The sequence below is a fragment of the Vicugna pacos genome, chromosome 9 (assembly GCF_048564905.1).
Source record: "Vicugna pacos chromosome 9, VicPac4, whole genome shotgun sequence".
Taxonomy (NCBI): Eukaryota; Metazoa; Chordata; class Mammalia; order Artiodactyla; family Camelidae; genus Vicugna; species Vicugna pacos.
This window is the reverse complement of record NC_132995.1, coordinates 48,268,007-48,286,205: the sequence shown is the minus strand read 5'-3', so window position 1 is coordinate 48,286,205 and position 18,199 is coordinate 48,268,007. Positions and strand designations below refer to the sequence as shown.

Genomic DNA, 18,199 nt, shown 5'->3' with positions numbered 1-18,199 from the left:
TTAGGAGTAAAAGGACACAATGCTTTAACTTGCCAAGGGGGTTCTGTTTGGGAAAGCACTGGTTGGTGTATTCCTGCCTCCAGCATGATGCTGGGGAAGAGGCTTGGCTGCACAGACAGAAGGAGATGCAGGACAGAAGCTCACTGCGTGCACATCAAGAAAACAGCACATTCAAAGATGAAATTGCCCCTGTCACTGAAGCATCTATTTTGTCCCTTGGGCCTTCAGATATTAAATATACTCATTTTAGTACCATGGCTCCAACTGATGTTCTGCGTGAGATGACACACAGAGGAATCAAACTAATTTGAGATTACATGCCTGCCGCCCTTTCCTATGAAGAGTCTCTTCTTGTATCTAATTAAACTTTTTCTTCTGTGAAAATGCCAAGGTGCCAAAAAAGATCCATATTAAGAGTAAGAAGTAGCAGGAACTTGGAGTCATGGAGGGGTGCTCTTCCCCATGCCTGGATGAGCTTTGTTGTCAGCGTTGGATGTCAGTGATTTGCCCACAATCATGGGATTTGGGTTCCTTTGAAGGAATGTGAACCAGACTCCAGAGGTTGGGCTCTTTTGCACACCCAGCTGTTGGAGAAATCCCTGCTGCCAGCCACAGATGGGTACACACGGAGCTGGTGTGAGGGGAGCAGTACATTGGTCCACGTCCATCCCCAACCCTGGGAATCAGACTCAAAAGCCAGCACCCTTCTCCCTCCTGCCAATGTAGTTTGGTAGGAGACAACCAGGACAGGGAACCACAGGATAGGTTCAAGTCCCAGTTCTGTCTTTTGCAGCCCAGGTGACTGAGGGAGGGAATGAATGTTTATTGAGCACCTACTATGTGCAAAGAGCAGTCAGAACTGTCACAGGCTCTCAGCTAGCCTTCATGACAATATGAAAAAGTGAGTGTTATTACCGAGGTGATGATCCAGGCAAGTTGAAAATGCTGTTTGCTTAAGATCACATGGTGAAGTAGGGTTAGGGTCTGCACTCAGATCTGTTGTAGCTTCTCTCTATTTCCCTTCATCTCTGAGTCCCTTTTTCCTCTCTTAGAAAGTAAGGATGGTAGCCTTATGGGTTCTAAGGGTCAGATGAAAAATGATGAGGATGGTAGGCTTTATGGCTGCAAAGATGCTACAATGGAAAGTAGGATGAATTTGAGTATCAGTCATCACTCCCTTTGCCCATCATGAGCCACCTGCCATTGGCTTCTGTATAATTAAGATCAGGCTGCTGTTTATGGGAACCTGCTCTATGTCAGATGTTCTGTAAGACATTCTATAGTTCCTTTTTCTATGAAATAGAAGAATGACTAATTCTGGGCTTCCTTTCTTCCTCAAATTGCTGAGGAGAAAAGAAGTGCATTCCATTATTGGATGAAGAGCAGACATTGTCACCATCATGAGCCCCCAACTGGGAGGACACAGCGAATGGAGGAATACAAACTTCAGTGAATAATAAAGACCCCTGAAGTGGCATCTCCATCTTTTCATCACCAAATGGGGCTCAGTGTGACTCAGCAGAGTCATCCTCTCCTGTCGAATCCTGATTGCTCCATCCAACACAGAGTGATCTGAGAACACATTATTCCAGTGTCTGTGCCCTAGTAGCACCTGGCTTGAGTATTAGAAATGCTCCAAGCAATTTCTCAGTTTTATAAACATCTGTACCACTTAACCACATACACCCCATTGGTTTATTTGAATAAACACAGGGAAATCATATTGGCCATATTTTGCATTGCATTGACCTTGTCAGGGACAGTTTAATGCTGTGTTGTTTGGGGACATTCTGCACTCAAGTTGCCAATGTATCATAGCCCAATGGAAGCAAAGGAGACAGAAGAAGGAACCCACGTGCCTTGAGTGGATCCAAAGAGTGGTGACTGTGTCTAATCAGCATGGGTATTCTGGGCCAGTAGTCATAGCAGTGTGATCCTAGGTGGATCCCTAAAGCATCCCATACCTCTGAAATGGAGGGAAAGTAGATGTGGTTCAAAACACAATGGCCATTTTGGGGGGGCAAGATGACCCCATGCACCTTTGAGTCTTATCAATTACACTTTAAACCAGTCAAGTGGATTCATGGTTCTTTCTCTGTATTCCTGTTTCCTGTCTTTGTGTATGTCTGCCTCTCTATGTCTCTTGGTCTTTCATTGTCTCTGTCCTCTCTCTCTCCACTTTGTGCTTCGTCACTGTGCCTCTCTGATAATCTGCCTCCCACATGTAGAGTCCAGGAACAAGGCAGACTTGGATTTTTACACTGCTCTTGCACTCCACACATTCTTATCCTCACTAGTCTCTGAATGTCAGTTTCCCCATCTTTAAAATGGAGATTGCAACATTGATCTTGTTGAGTTGCCATTAGGATAAAATGAAACAAAGAGTATATAGCTGGCAACTCAGTTTCTGGCTCTTAACAACTGCTTACTAGATATTAGCTCCCTCCCCATCTCCAATGCACTTTCCCCTTGTGATCTATTAAGATCCTGCCAATCTGTTGGCTTTCCTCTAGTGTGGCCTGCCCTCGGCCCATTTTCAGATCAGCCAATGGAGCCACGACTTGCTGGTGCTATTTTTCATCCAGTTGGTTTCATTCCAGCAGTTTCCTGTGGCCTCTCACTGTAAATCAGTCTGGGAAAATAAACGTTCCCCAATCCATTAGAGCCTTTCCACCACAAACCAATCTGAGCCACAAAACAGACAGGCTTGTTAATGGCTACTTAAGTACATTCCTGTAGCCCAATCTGGAGACGCTCAGCCTCAAGTCCTACCAGCTCCTGCCCAGGAGAAGCGCTGCGGTGACAAGACCGCCTGCAGCAAAGGCAGAGATCTGACCTTCTTATTTGAAGAGGGGGATCCACGAACCCTGGTTTGCCTAGAACAGTTCCAGTTCGTCCCTGCTGTCCCAGAGTAATTATTAACAGTGCCCCTTTTACTCTCAAAAGTGAAAAGTTCTGGTATGAATGGTAAACGAGAGAGCGTATCCATGCAAACCAAGAGTAACACTTTAAACAATAATATCTAGCATTCCTTGACCACCTGCTTTGTGCCAGGCATCACCATAAAGGTCTTTGTGTTCTGTGTCTCATTTAAACCCCCTTATGTCACTGTCAAGAAAGGGCCATCATTATCCTTATTTTATAGACTAGGAAGTGGAAGTTTAGAAGAGTCAGCAGCATGTTCAAGGTCAACCAGTGGAGAGGGCGCTGTTGCACCTCACTGAGATCCCTTTCACTGGCCAGTGCACCCATGCCCCAGCTGCTAGGAGAGCTGGCTGCTCAGAGCTCAGAGCAGTCCCTGTCTCTGCTTCCATGGGGAACTGCCCTCAGTCAAAGACAAGCCACCTCTGCTGGAGAGGCTCCACGCCCCGACTCAGGAAGCAGCCCAGAGCCCATAACCGACTGATGACCAAGGGCAGGACCACACAAGGCTGCCCCCATTGCTTCCTGGTCAGATTGACTCTCTGGTACAACTCATGCTGCAGAACTCAACTCCTGGTGGGATCTAGCCGAGACCCAACCCTTGCTCGCTCTCTCCCCTGCCCTGTCCTGCTCCCCTCACTCCTGATCTCCCAAAAGCAGCCCCTCCATCAACCACTTAAAAAAGCATCCCTTGCCTCCAAGGAATGAGACCTAAGACGTCCAGTTAGCAAGTGGCAGCCCTGGGACTCACGTCTGGGAAGATCTCAGTCTTCATCACTAAGCAGATGTGATATAATATTGCCTCTATTATATACATGATTAAAAAGACGGCCTCCAAGTTATCAAGTCACCAGGAAATATGTCATATGGGCATAAATGTGACAGCAGTCACAATAGCAACTGCTGTTCACTTAGTGCCAATGTTGGACCTACCTCTTTCATGCATCTGATTCTCTCAGCACCATGGTGTTCACTGTACTATCTCCATTTTGCAGTTGAGGCATGAAAAACTTGGGAAAGTTAAGAGATGGACTCACTGAGGTTGTTACACAGATCCATCTTTCTCCAAAAATGCAGCATGCTTTTTCTGCTGGGCCACTTAAATTGCTTGCTGTGTAAGTTGTTCAATAAAGGGTGTTCTTGTAACAATTTAGATAGAAGACTGGGCTGTCCCTCCCACCCGCATTCCCCACGTGGTGCTTTCTGAGCTGCATTTGACCATCAAGCCTCCACTTTGGGGGGAAAATCATATTACTCTGGGAACAGCCAGAAAATGTTTCCTTAAGCCAGACATAAACAGATCAAAGGAGCCATATTCATGGAAGAAAGGAAAGAAAGCAGGCTTGAATGCCAGAGGTCTGAAGAGGTAGATCACATCTCTTGTGGCTTTTCCACAGAGGCAGACAAAATAGAATAAAAGGAAAACAGCAAGGCTTTAAAGAGAGACAAACCAGGATTCAGATCCTAACTACCTGTGTGATGTTTTTAGCAAATTACTCAACATCTCCAAGCCTCAATTTGCTGTACCATAATACTTCTTTCCTTGGACCATAAATGAGATTGGCAAATGAGATAAAATAGCTATTTCCCCTGCCTCTTTTCTTCCATTTCCACAAAATTTATACATTAACCAACTTGGACCCTCATTCCAGGTCTGAATAATACTGGCTCAGATGGACTGTGCTTTATTATCAAGTGAAAAGCATATCCTATTTGATGATAAAAGCTTTCCATTAAAAATGGAGAATCAAAAAAAAAAAAAAGAGCAAGAGAGAGAGAGAGAACAGATAAAAGGGGAACCTTCAAGCAGGAGGCCATCAGCTGATTCATAAAACTATAGAATGAGTCATCCTGGCTCCCAAGGCTAAACTTACAATCAGTGGGCATCTTTGGCCAGCCAATCCTTGCCCAGTGGAGGACGAAGGGCCCAGTGGGTGATCTTCACAAACCTATTTCAATCCCCCCTTGTGAAACTGATGAACTCCGCTTCCAGCTTGGGGAAATGAAAATCAATTTGGGCCCTTTGCAATTCTGTAGTCCAAATGTCCACCCCCCCCCCCCGCCACCCCCACCCCCCCCACACACACACTACAGCTCCAATGAAGAACAGGCTTGTGTGTCTGGCTTTGAAAATCAATCTCCTGCCCTTCTTCCTGACATTTATTGTTTCAAAATGCTTTAGTTCCCATCAGCATTTATGCAGGAAGGGAAAGGCTGGTGAACGCAGACAGACCTACTTGCACTACAGATGATGCTCTTTTCTTTCAAAAGTAGCTTCAACATTTTCACTCTCGGAATATACACTCTGACAAAGAGTCCTAGAACCCAGTCCTCTATTTGAATGGAGGGCCATAAATTATACACACACACATAATATTTTTGACCAGTGGTTGAGGAACAAGAATCATCTATACATGGTTCTAATCTTACTGGGTAGACGGTCTTCCACCAGCAAGTGAAGAAAAATAATGACTCAAAGCATCTTTCCTCAGTCCATTCATTCAACCATAACTTGTGCATTCAAGCCGTAACCTGGATGTACTGGGTGCCAAGCTCTGTGCTGGGAGTTGGGGACTTATTGGTGAGCGGGGCAGACTTCAGCTCTGCCTTCTGGGATCTAGCAGCTTGGTTCAGCAAGAGTTAACAAAACAGAACTGAATAGGATCCCCCAAAGCCTCATCCCCTGCCTTGAATTCCCCAGAGAGAGGCCCAGTATTTAGAATCAAACATGACCAGCCCCACAGATGAGGAGTGAGCCAGAGACCAGCGCCCCCCTCTCTCCAGCTGCCTTCCAGTCTGGCGAATGAAACCCGCGCCTGCTCTCAAAGGGGAGGTGGAAGCTCCTTGCATTTTTTCTTGCCTCTAGATAGTTCCCAGATTCTGGGTTTGGGGGTCTAACCTGGGAACCAGTGAGCTCACTGCTGCTTTAGGGAGCAGTGTCTGTTGAGGGCTTTTGAAAACAGAGATGGCAAGTTCTAGGCCCATCTCACTGGGCTCCCAGCAAGTTCCCCCTACAAGCTTCCCACGCTGCTGCATGTACAACTCAGAGCGTTGGTCCAGTGAACCCCGGGGGTGAAACCTTCCTCCCCAGAACTCTGGCGAAATGATTATAAAGTGACAGCGCAAGAGCTCACAGTGGAAAAAAAAAATGTGACAATGAATATGTATATGTTCATGTATAACTGAAAAATTGTGCTCTACACTGGAATTTGACACATTATAAAATGACTATAACTCAATTAAAAAAGTGGTGGGTAAGAGCAAAAAAAAATGAACAAATAAATAAAAATATAATTGATTAAAGCAAAAAAAAAAAGTGACAGCACAAGAGAGGCTTGAACATTCCAGGAGGAATCCCAGCTGGGCGTGGATCTGAAGTTCACCGGGGGTAAGATGGTGCTCAGACTGCTGAGCTCGTCCTGAGATGGGAGAAGGAGCTCGGAGATAGCAGTTGTTTGGTTGGTTGGTTGGTTTTTCCTCTTGGGAGAAACACCGAAGATGCTAGTAGGGAAGAGGGAGGGTTAAGCAGCAGCCACGGCCTCACCCTTCACAGAGCTTAGTTGCTGGGTACCTAACGCCCTGCTTCGAAGCCCCTCTCCCGTTATCTGGAAGGAAATGTAAAGGAGCGAGGAGGAGGAAGGATGCATTTCCCCAGCCCTGCACCCTGTCCCTTGCCCCACCAGGACAACAGCCTTGAGGTTTAAAAGATCGAATGTCACATCCTGGCCATGCTATTTAGTGGTAGCAGAATGATCTTGGGCAAATCACTCTCGAGTCCTGGTTTCCTCACCGGTAAAGGGGGACAATGAAGTACCTAACTCACTGGGTCCCTGGAAGTATTAAATAAGATCGCACACATAAAACTCTAAAAAAAACGATGGCTGGTACACAGGTAAGCCGACGGTTACTATTATTTTTGAAGCATGTTGTCATCAACTCCACTCTCCTAGCAGCTGAGCTATCCTACCCCACCGAGATCGCCCGCAGCGCAGTGTTCCAGACCCTGAGCGCTGGGCGCCACCACCCACCCTTCCCCTCCCAGGAGTTCACAGCCTCCTCTGGCCACCCCTACATCCGGCCTGGGGAGGGCGAGGGCCACCTCTCAGCATCCTCCCCAGCACCAGCGGCCGCGGGCCGCGGACCGCGGGGAGGCTCTGAAGACCTGGGTGACGGCGCGGAGGAGGGCGCCCACGGAGGCGCTTCCCTCGGCAGCGTCCCCGCGGAGGCTCTGCCACCCGCTCCCCCGGAGCGCCGAGCGCGCAAAGAGAGAAAGCGAGAAAAGCGCGGATACTGGACCAGGCTTTGACGCGGATCTTGAGCTCGCCGTCCTGCGGCTCGGGCATGGCCTTCCTGGTGACCCGCAGCTTGTTGAGTCCCCCAAAGCCGGCCAGCACCACGGCGCGCATCTCCTGGGCGTCCCCCAGGCGGTGAGAGCCGCCGCCGCCGCCGCCCTCCGCCGGCTCCTTGCCTGCCTCCTTCTCGATCATTTGCTCCGTCTCCTCCGCCTTCTCCACGCCTTCCTTGGCCATGGCGCGGGGCGCACGGGCTGTGGCGGCTGCGGCGCTGGGGTCTCGGGGATCCTCTCCCGCGGGTTCCTCCTGTTGAATGTGGGATGCTCGGCGGTGCAATGGCTGCAGCCTCCGCGAGCAGCGACGAGGTCCACAGCCTCCGCCGTAATCCTCCCAAGAGCCGCGCTCACGCCCACCCCACCCCGCTCCCCACCTCTCTTCCCTGCCCAAGCGAAGCCTCAGCTGCAGTTTCTGAACCAGTTTCAAATCAGGCTTTTAATCGTAGACCCAGAGCCCAGATTTTCGCAATACTTGTGAATTAAACACGCAGACAGGACTCTGTGTCCTCTGTTGTGGGCGCAGTACTTCGTTATATACGGCGCAGGCTGGGCGCCTTGAAATGGACAGAGATGAATGTGCCTGGAGGATGCCTCCCCGCCCCAAGGTTGCCTCCTCTCCCACTGATCTGCGGGGGCGGGTGGGATGGACGGGAAATGGGGCCGTTTCCCAAATCACCGGTACCGGCGGCTGGGAGGACAGAGAGGTTCGGAAGGCAGGAACTGGAAATCCCACTCACTGTCTTGAAGAGTCCAGACCAGGGTTTTTGCACTCGGGACCCCCAGGGTTAGCGCAGATGCTCTTAACCTGACATCGCCTGAAGTATCATAGGATGGCTAATTCTCACCACCCGCACCATTTTGGGCCGTAAAGAGGCTCCCAAAAAAAAAAAAAAATCTGTACTAGAAAGGGGTCTTGTTCTTGTTTTGACCCCCTCCCCCAAAGATCAGATCAGTGTGCACTCCCTCCTCAACACAGGCCTCCCGACACACATGCACAGCAGTAACTGGTTTTTCATTTTTCGTTGTCTAGCCCTTTGAAAAAGAGCTCATAGAAAACCTTAGATTTTGAGGAAAAAAGATGGGGAGATTGCCTCACAACAGTTTAAAGAACGATACAGTTAAGGAGTGATAGGAGTATATTCTAATTACTGTGCAGCCATCCTTGGGATCTTGGGTGACTCTTTCAGTCTTTCAAGCCTCAACTTCCTCATCCTTAAAATGGGTACATTAAATTTGCATGTTTGCATCGTGCTAAATGTTGGGCTAGATATGACTTTTGGTGACTCATGGTCCTGATCTTTGAGGAGCTCATTCTTGGAGCACGAGGCAGGGAGGACACAGACAACAAATAGACAGGACACAGTGAGTGGTTTTGGTGCCTCGTCTCCCTCCCTTCTCCCTAGGCCTCTCTGCTTTAACATCCTGGCCTTCTATTTCTCAAAGAGTATTAGGTTCCCTCCTACCACCTGTAGTCCCTAGATCTGGAATTTATGTCCCACCGCCTTCATCTGGTGTTGACTCCTACTTCACTCCCAACTCAAGTGTCCATCCCTTGTGAGAGGCTCCCAAACCCCAGGCTGTGTTGGCATCCTGTATGGTAAACTCTCATGGCAGTTTGTAACAGACTTTTATATGACTGCCTGAATGTCTTTTCCTTTTCCAACTGTGATCTTCATGTGAGTAGGAGCTCTTTTTGTGTTTATCCAAAATGGTTTCCCGCAGGGGCTTAGCATATGATTGGTATATGGCAGAATATGCTCAGAAAAATGCTTGCTGAATAAATGAATGAGTCTGTGAATGCAGATGCTACCATGGGAACCCAGAGGAGGGAACCATTAATTTGCTCCAGGGCATTGGAGAAGACCTCATGGGGAGGAAACTTGAACCAGACCTTGAAAGTGAGCCCAGTTCCCCAGACAAGGTAGATCACCAGCACCTTTAGACACATAGAAAGGTGACAGGTGAAAGAACTCTTGAGAAGACACTGTCTTGTTCTGTGCTGGCTGAGCATCGGCTGTGTTTAGCAATCACTGGAGACTTGGCTGAATGGTTGAAGATTTTTACAGACCGTGTTATAAAATGTAAGACATAATCATGGAGGCAATGAGCACCCCTAAAGACCTAAAAAACAGAAATAAGGGAATGGCATTACCGGACTGCATTTCAGGACAATCACTTTGGCAATAAGTGGGTGATGGATTAGATGATAGAGTTATTGGAAGCATGGAGATCTGTTAGCAACTAGAGTGCAGACAGACAGATATACTAAATAAGAGCCTCAGCTAAGCCAATGGCTGTGGAGTGGAGGAGAGGACATTGAAAGGAAGCTGAATAGACAAGGTTTGGTTGGTGAATTGAATACTTGATTGTATACCCAATTGCCTAAATTATTAAGCGTGTTTACGTTGTGAGATATAGTGTTCAGGCTGGATTCTATTCTGAAACAAGAATTTGAGTGCCTGTGGTTTATTTTGGAGGTAATCCCAGGATGCTCTTGTCAGGAGACAGGAAAGTGAAATGGAAACTCAATAAATGCCAATATGGGTGCGTTAATGTGCAGATTACCACAGGGACCAATGGGGCTTAAATGCACAGGAGACCCTTAAGAGATAGTGTGAAACAATCCTCAGAGTTGCCTTCACTCAAGGAGTAAGGACATAGATATTTAAAACTAAAGTTTTCTGCAAATTGGCTAAGGGCTGTTCCTGGAAGTGTTAACTCGCTCGCATGTTCCATATACCTGGGCTGAGAGATCTCCCAGGCAGGATGTTCTCAGTAGGAAGCCATCATTTTATACAGGGAATGGTGAGTTCAAAGGGGATAGAGGTTTGACGCTGACAACATCTGCAAGGTATGTTATTGTTTTGGGGTGTCTACTCTTCTAGACACTTTAGCGATGTGTTGTAATTTGATTCTCAGAATAACATTATTAGATAAGCATCATTATTTCCCCTTTACAGAAGAGGAAACTGAGTCTTAACCTGGTGAATTAACATGCTCCAAGGAATGCAGTGATTATGGTCTGATACACAACCGACTCCAAATTGATACTCTTAACATCTCACCATGGACGTTCATTTGGATGGGCCAAACGAGTTCTTCCCCTGACTGATAATACTCCATGGCATTTTTATATTCTCTGCTCTTTATTGTCCTCCTAATATTTCTGTCTGGCTAAGACTCCTTGCTTTGATTCTGAGGGTTTTCCTTTAGCATTAGTAAAGTTAATCTACTTTGCACTCAGCACACAGCATGTTTAAGAGAAAGTGTTTGCCTTATAGAATGTTAAAAGGAATATAATTACTGCCTCCAAGGGAATCTTCTCACTGTTTACAAACCCCAGATTATAATTGGTATGCAGCCAATTGTCACAACAACTAAGAGGAGACACACCACATTCTGTGCTGCTTAGGGAGGAATATCTTCCTTTGAGTCCTGTATACTGCCATCTGGATTGTTAAGTATTCCGAAATCTTGTCCTCTCTGGTGGAATGTGACAAGAGCCATGCAGCAAGGCATCTCTCCAAATAAACACAATAAATCTATTTTTAATTTATAAAATTGATTCCTTGGGCACTAGCTCATTTAGAGCTTCACTTGTGAAGTAACTTATATTGTTGGGCAATGTCATACAGCGGCCACTGCTGGTGAAATGCAGTATTATAGCTCAGTGCTATTGACTTGTGTAGGGAACAGGTGTGTGCACCTGGGAGAGGTGTGTAGAGGGTCACCATCGGGAACTCCTCAAGACATTAGCTGTCTCAGAGAAGTGTCACACAAAAGAGGTGAGATCTTTGAGCCAAAATGTATGGGGAACAGTATTAGTATGATTTCAGAATGGCTTTCAAAATAACTTGGAATAGTTCAATAACTTTTCAAAGAAATATGTTACTGGGGCAACTAGTCAGTGTCTTCAACTATATCCTTTAATAATATTTCTTCTGTTGTATTTTCCTCAATACAACTAGAATCATTTAGTATAATACATTATTTAATCTACAGAATAATCATGTGTCATAGGTACTATTATCCCTATTTTACATGGGAAGAAATTTAATAGAAACTGAAAAACTTTCCCAAGGTCACCTACTTAGTCAGTGGCAGAGTTGGGATTTGAAGTGAGAGCCATTTGAGTCTAAAATATGCATTCTTAACCGCTAAGCTATAATGCCTGTGGTTTTATGAGCTGCTGTGTGTTTTGAAAATGCCATAGAATAGGTTGAGTGAAAACAGACGTAGTTAGGTCAGTGGATGGTGGCCATTGAAAGATTTTAGTAAAATCCAAGAGGTTGTGTTAAAGGATGTGTGCTATAGTGTCTTATAGTTTGTGTTGATGTAATTCAGAAGATGATGGAGCGTGATTGCCACGAGCACAGCATCATCTTCAGAGAAGTACCAGATAGGTGTGCAGCCCATTCTGAAGGTGGTAGAATAAACTTCCTATTTATATCTCGGAGAATGAGTCATAGGTGGTTGACTCTAGGTATATCAGAGGGGGAAAAAGTGAACTGATATTTATTCATCACCTTTTGAGTGCTGTCCTTGTACTATTGCTAAGTACTAGAGATAGAACAGTGAGTGAGATGAACATACTCCCAGTCCCAGTGGAGCTAGCATTCTAGCCAAGGAGACATATCTTGGCTTAGCTTGGGTTCTCCAGAAGCATATGTTTCTTAATTTAAATATTTAAGTGTAAATGGCTTAACTGAGTGGTGATTCTAGGAAGTAGGGGGTCTGTGGAAGTGAAATAGGGAAGGGAAAGAAGTCAGTACAAGGTACATTATCTAACAGGTTATCACTGTCATTAACTCAGGTTAAATCCTGCCGGAGAACTCTAGATGACAGTGTAGAACATATCTCAGAGGTGTTGTAATCAAGAGGTAAGGTAGAGGGAGGATCCATCAACTCCTGACAGTCCTCTGTCAAAAATTGTTTTTTTCTTGGTGGTGGGTGGGGGGTGCCAACCATCTACCCATTCTGGCCTGCCCTGTACATGGGCTGTTTTGGAAATGGCAGCTAAACCAAGATATCCTATAAGAGTTTCAGGTGTTTCAGTTTAAAGCCATTGGCTCATTGTGCATGACAAAGGTGAGTTCCAACATCAGTAATTTGTGCTACAGCTATTAACCCCCTGCCCAAAGGCACATAATTACTCATTTACTAGTTTGATAAGCGCAGTAAAGAAGACACAGAAGGTACCATCTGGAAGATCAGAGAAGGCTTCACTATGAAAGTGATGGTAAAGTAGTAGATTCAGCTGTGAATAACAAAAAACTCAAAAAGTGGCTTAAGGAAGACAGTATACACACAAGGATGGTGTGGAGTCTCCTCAAAGTCATGAAGGATCAGTGTTTCTTCCAGTGCTATACTTCACCTAGGTAAGGGGTTGGCTCTCATTCTCATGATTCAAGATACAGCCCTCACATCCATGTTCCAGGTAGCAGGATGGAGACAAACGGGAAGGGGAGAAAGGTCCATATCCTTCTTTTTAAGGAAGCTTCAGGAGACCGCCAAAATGCATCTACTTACCTCTTATTGGCCAGAGCCTAGTCACCTGGTCATATCCTGCTGCAAAGGAAACTGGGAAATGTAGTATTTGCTGAGTTAAGTGACAGAGCTGGAGGTAAAAGTCAGGGTTCTGTAACTGATGGAGAGAGGAGAGATAATATTGGGAGGCATAGCCATGGTATATAGCACATGACACTGATGGGTTTCAAATAAATGAATGATAGAACGTATTGAAAATGGAGGCTAGTCTTCATGAATTCTGAAAGGGCAATATTACCCAAGGATCTCAGTCCCTGTGACTCAATGCTGCTCTCTCAATAACTCCTTTAAGAGAGTGGTGAGAGACCCAAGTCTCTCTTTTCATAACCAAAAGATGCTAGTCATAAGACACTGAAAACCATTTTAACTCTTTATCAACCCAATCATGTACAGATACAATTAGAAACATTTCACCTGCTTATAGTCTTTTGTCCATAAGTAGCTGTTATCCATGGAGACATGACCTCATCAATTATTTAGTATCATTTGGTAAACATGGTCGGTGGAATGACATACTACGTAGGACAGAGTAAGGAATTTCAATCAAGTAGTTTATGTTTTTAGCCTTGTTCACGCTAAAAGATAATTTCTGAGTGATTTCTTTTTCTCTTCCCCTAAATTTTATCTAGGGTTTTCCCCCTAGTGTAAGGCCATAGGATTTCTCGCATGAATCATCACTACAATGATGCTTTCTCCTTCTTTCAAATGCTGCAGAGAGCTGTATTTTCCCCAAAGTACTTGGCTATAGATCATTGTGAATAACGGTAATGGGATGGGGATGTAAAATTTAGGTTCAGAAGTAAACAAAGCATTTACTTGTCAGACAGAGTCCCAGAGAATCCAGAAAGGGGGAGTATCCTCTCCCTCAACCCATCATCATTTCTTTTCTTACAAGCTGAGAGCATCATACTACAAATCAAGATGAAATAAGCCTCCAGCTAACTCAGTCTCTTATTTCCCTGATGTCTCTGGTTTGGGCTAAGAGCTGATTTCTCTGAGAGTTTTGCTTTCTTTATTATTTGATGAGCCCATTTCCAGTTGGTTGGGGCTTTCTCAGAGTAATGACTCTGCGAAGCTACAAGATCTTGATGTACACTGAAAATGCTCCATATGAGAAGGGCACATTTTGTCTTTCCTGTTCTGAGATTAGAAGGATTGAACCCCAGGAGATAGGGAGCAGCTCTTCAAGAGGAGGCATCCTACCCTATTCCTTTTGGGATGCCTCTTCTCTTCACCGAGTCTAGTGGAGTGCTTTACACAAAGTAAGTGGGCAAGAAATAATGTCCATCCACCATCCATCAACCACCCATCATCCATCCATCTGTCAACCATCCACCCATCATCCATCCATGTATCCATCCATGCACCCACCCATCTACACACTTCCTGTATTCTTACTAAGCAGTAAGCAAAGTGGAAGGAGCACATACCTTGTTTCCAGGACTTGCTTATCCCAGTTTTCTGTTTACTAGCTATTGGCTTCTAGGCTCCAGGAGGTTAAGAGAGTTGCCCACATTAAATGAGAGTCAGAAGACCTAGTTTTCAGGCATGCGTGCAAAGCACTGCATGAGATACCGTGCCAAATGCTTCCAAGTGTTGTTTCCCACACATAGCATTTGATGAGTGGACAATTATCTCCTCTCTGCTTCCTTTATGAGTAAAGACTGGCACATGTCCTGAGAGGGTGACAGACATATAAACAACATGGCACAGTGTCCCAGGGAGGCAGGACAGTGCAGATAGAGGATAAGTACATAGGTTCTGGGATTGAATGGGCTGTGTTCCGGTCCTGGCTTGACCACTTCCTACCTGTGTAACCATTAGCAAATACCTTAGTCTTTCTGTTGCTTTATTTTCTAATATGTAAGATGTGGGTTTGATCACACCTATTTTACAAACTTATGGGGGAAATTTAAAAGAAGTAATCCAAATACATATCTGTGCTTGGAAAAATTACTCTATGTTAGGGCTTTGTAGCTGCCTTTGCCTTAGCATTTGATATTTCAACAACTGTGATTAATTCGTAAAGTACAGAATTCCAATCTAGCCCTTTTCTAAGTACATTCAAGAGAACAATAGTTTCTTGGGATATTAGTTGATGCTGGGGTAAAAGGCAGTTCTGTGACCCAGTTTCATTAGGTCACTCTAGGTCATGCAGTTAAGCAGATTTCTTTGACTCAAGGCTTTTTAGAGACGTGTGGAAATCTTCTGAGTCTCTAAACAGGAATACAGAAGGCAGCTTCACTCCAAATTCTTTGACTTCCAGCCTTTTTCCATTGAAGACTAGCCTTCTGTAGGATATCTTATGGGAAAAGCTGCCCTAGACAAATCTGTGGATAGCGGTTTCTGAGTGATTTCTGCACAGGGAGAGGCAGGGCAGAGGAAACAAAAAGAGAAAATGGCCTGATCTGCCTGCATGAGCTGAGAAGCTTACTGAAGGGAAAATAAAACTACAAACAATTTTGAGAATCCTGAAACATGAAACTGGGGCCCAGGAAGATTATGGAACAAATAGAGTAGGTCAGATGTGGGGCACTATAGGGAGTGGTGGGGACTGTGGCAAATGGGAATGCAGACGACCATTCTAAAGGCCATCCACTCAGCTTCAATCCATCACTGCACTGCCAGGTGAGAATGTGTGGTCGGGGTTGCCAGGTCTTCCAAATGTTCAAGAGAAGCCAGAAGTCTGGATTTTTGTGTGCCATCTCCCTACTTTTTCAAATCCTGACAAATACTACACAAGACGAGCAAAACATATCAGTGAGCCAAATTTAGCCTGTGTGGCACCAATTTGCAGCTTTTGCTCTCAGCTAGTACTCAGCTGGGGGGGTGATTTGCCCCCCACCCCCCCAGAACATTTGGCAATGTTTAGAGACCCTTTTTGGTTGTCACAAGTGGTGCTACGGACATCTGATGGGTGGAGGGTAGGAGACTGCTCAACATCAAGGCAGAGAATGGCCCTCGCAACAAAGAATCATTCAGCCCCAAACATCAATAGTGCCAAAGTCAAGAAATCTTGCTATAAGCCATGGATCCTGAGATCCTGCAAGTGAGGAGGCCCGTGGTTTTGACTTGCTGTCTGTGTGACTTTGGAAGTGTCCTTGTTCCAGCTGGTAAAAGAAGATGCTTGGACTAATTGATGCTCCAGGGACTTTCCAGCCCAGGGGCTGAGGTCACCATCCGCGGTCAATGTTGGCAGTGGCCTGGCACACAGTCTCCCTCTGTGGAGACGACATTGATCAGAAGTGATAGCTACTAAAATGATAACACGCACTAGGGGACTGTTTCCAAGCTGGAACACTGTTTGTCCTTTTGATGAGTTCAGAAGTCTGCTTCATGCAGGTCTCACTCCAGACACTTGAATAAATTTGAAGCCGATGTTAGAAGGCTACTAAATCATCCCAGGCAATTTTGTTTTAGAAACCGTTCATATTTCATTGAGGGAGAAATCAAAGGACACGCTTTAATTGAATATACCACTGCCTTTCCAAACAGAGAGGGCCTCTTGGATATTGATTTTGAGTTTTGGCATTGCACAAGCCTGCTCATCCAGTTGGTTAACAAGAGCAAAGGTATTTGGTTCTTTGTTTTAGCTTAAGGATATAATTCAATCGTGCCACAGTGGAATTGAGGCACGCTGCAGGATGAGGTTCATGGAGCGGTGTTCGATGGTTTGACTGGTGATGGGTGGGGGAGGTGGGACAGAGAATATATGAAGGTAATTAAGGCTGGAGTCTCCAGTAATACACCCAGCACATCACAGCTAATGTCAACCCTGATCCCATCTCCAGGCACTACTCAGGCTGCCCTCATGTGACGTCATTCCTCCTTTCCTGGACAGGCTGCTTTATCAAACTGGGATGAACTACTAGGGAGAAAGGGCTTTCTGCGATCCTGGAGAAGTAGAAGCAGGGATACTGTTTAGGGACTCCTAGTCCCTGACCCTATTCCCCAGATCCCTAGAGAGGAGGTTGTGACCTTGGTGATGCTGAATTTCAGGAATCAGGAGAGCCACATGTTTGCCACAGTTGCTTTAACAGCAGCATGTTGATTGTTAGGGTAGGTTCTTCTGGAATGATGATACGAGCTTGAGGATACAAGAGCAGTGGCAAAGCCAAACCCCACGCTGTGTGGGTGATGCCATCGCAGCTGTGCCCCTGGTAGGAGTTCTGGGGGCCAGAGGAACTGCACCTAATGTGCTACATCTGCCCCTTCTCTGGGTAGCAATCACTCTTCCAATAACGTCCTATATCCTTAGCTTATTGAGTTGGGAAATCAGTCTAATTGCATGGTAGGAGTATGAGTGAATGCACGTAATCCCGGCCTGTCCCTACTTGAAATGCTGGTCCAGGTACAATGGTGCCTGCTGTGCACGTCTCTTAATTATGGTTTCCCCTAAAGCAGACCCCGAGACTAGGGTTGGAGTCCAAGCGGTTTATCTGGGAGAGGATCCCAGGAAACACTGGTAATGGAGTGGGAAAGTCAGAGATTGAAAGGAAGCAAGTGGTACCCAGCACATCCCCATTGGGGAATTACAGGAGACAGCACAGAACATGCTTGTGCATTATTCCAAATGGGCATCAGTGAAGCTGGGGTATTTACATAGCTGATAATTCCTCTTCTGTGATTTGTTGAGGGCTGCTTTCAGGAGCATTAACTTTTCAGAACTGCTGGCCTGCCTTGCTTTCAGGCCAAGCAGGCTCCCATAGCAAAAGCCCTCCAGCTCAGAGTAGCAGGTGTTCACTGCTAGCAGCTTTCAGAGTGCAGAGCTCAGTGTTAAGGGCACAGCATTGGGCAGAATTGGCAGCTGCTGTAGCATATTGATTTAAATTCTTACTATCACCATACTGTGTATATGAATGCAAGCCAGCTGTAATATCCTTATGCTTATTGCTCTTATAAACAACTCCCAAGAAGCAAAACGTGCTTACCTGTTTTATTTTTAAGCATTAAAAAGCGATATAAATCAAAATGACAACAGTAACTTAATGTGATGGATGGTGGTGTTTGATCAAATAAAATCAGGCTTTGTGATGCGAATGTGATCCTGACCACCAAGGGGCAGGTTATTTTGAAGCCAGAATTCCGGTTCCATCTTGTGATAACTAGACTTCCTTCAATTTTCTATATTCCAGCTGCGGCAAAAAGTCAGCCCTGCAGCTGTGAGGTCATTTGGTCTTTTTTTTTTTTTAAGAAAGAGGCTATTATTATTATTATTGTTATTGTTATTATTATTATTATTACTATTACTTTTTTTTTTTTTTTAGGAGAGGTACTAGGGATTGAGTCCAGGACCTTGTGCATGCTAAGCATGCACTCCATTACTGAGCTGTACCCACCCCCCCTTTAACACACAGAGTTAAAAAAAAAGTTTTTGTTGTT

At 45.4% G+C, this 18,199-nt stretch overlaps 2 protein-coding genes across 5 annotated transcripts in view; one reads left to right on the top strand and one right to left on the bottom strand.

Annotated features, from left to right (window-relative positions):
* Positions 1 to 7,576, bottom strand: part of VAT1L (vesicle amine transport 1 like) — a 124,144-nt gene extending 116,568 nt beyond the window's left edge. Inside the window, exon 1 of one of the 2 annotated variants that reach the window (XM_072967764.1) lies at positions 7,219 to 7,576. In XM_072967764.1, the coding sequence (XP_072823865.1) occupies positions 7,219 to 7,451 (233 nt within the window). In that variant the 5' untranslated portion in view covers positions 7,452 to 7,576. The remainder of the gene's footprint in view (positions 1 to 7,218) is intronic. The other variant, XM_072967765.1, reaches the window with a different exon arrangement.
* ADAMTS18 (ADAM metallopeptidase with thrombospondin type 1 motif 18) overlaps positions 1 to 18,199 on the top strand; it is a 543,678-nt gene that overhangs the window by 97,709 nt on the left and 427,770 nt on the right. The window lies entirely within an intron of this gene.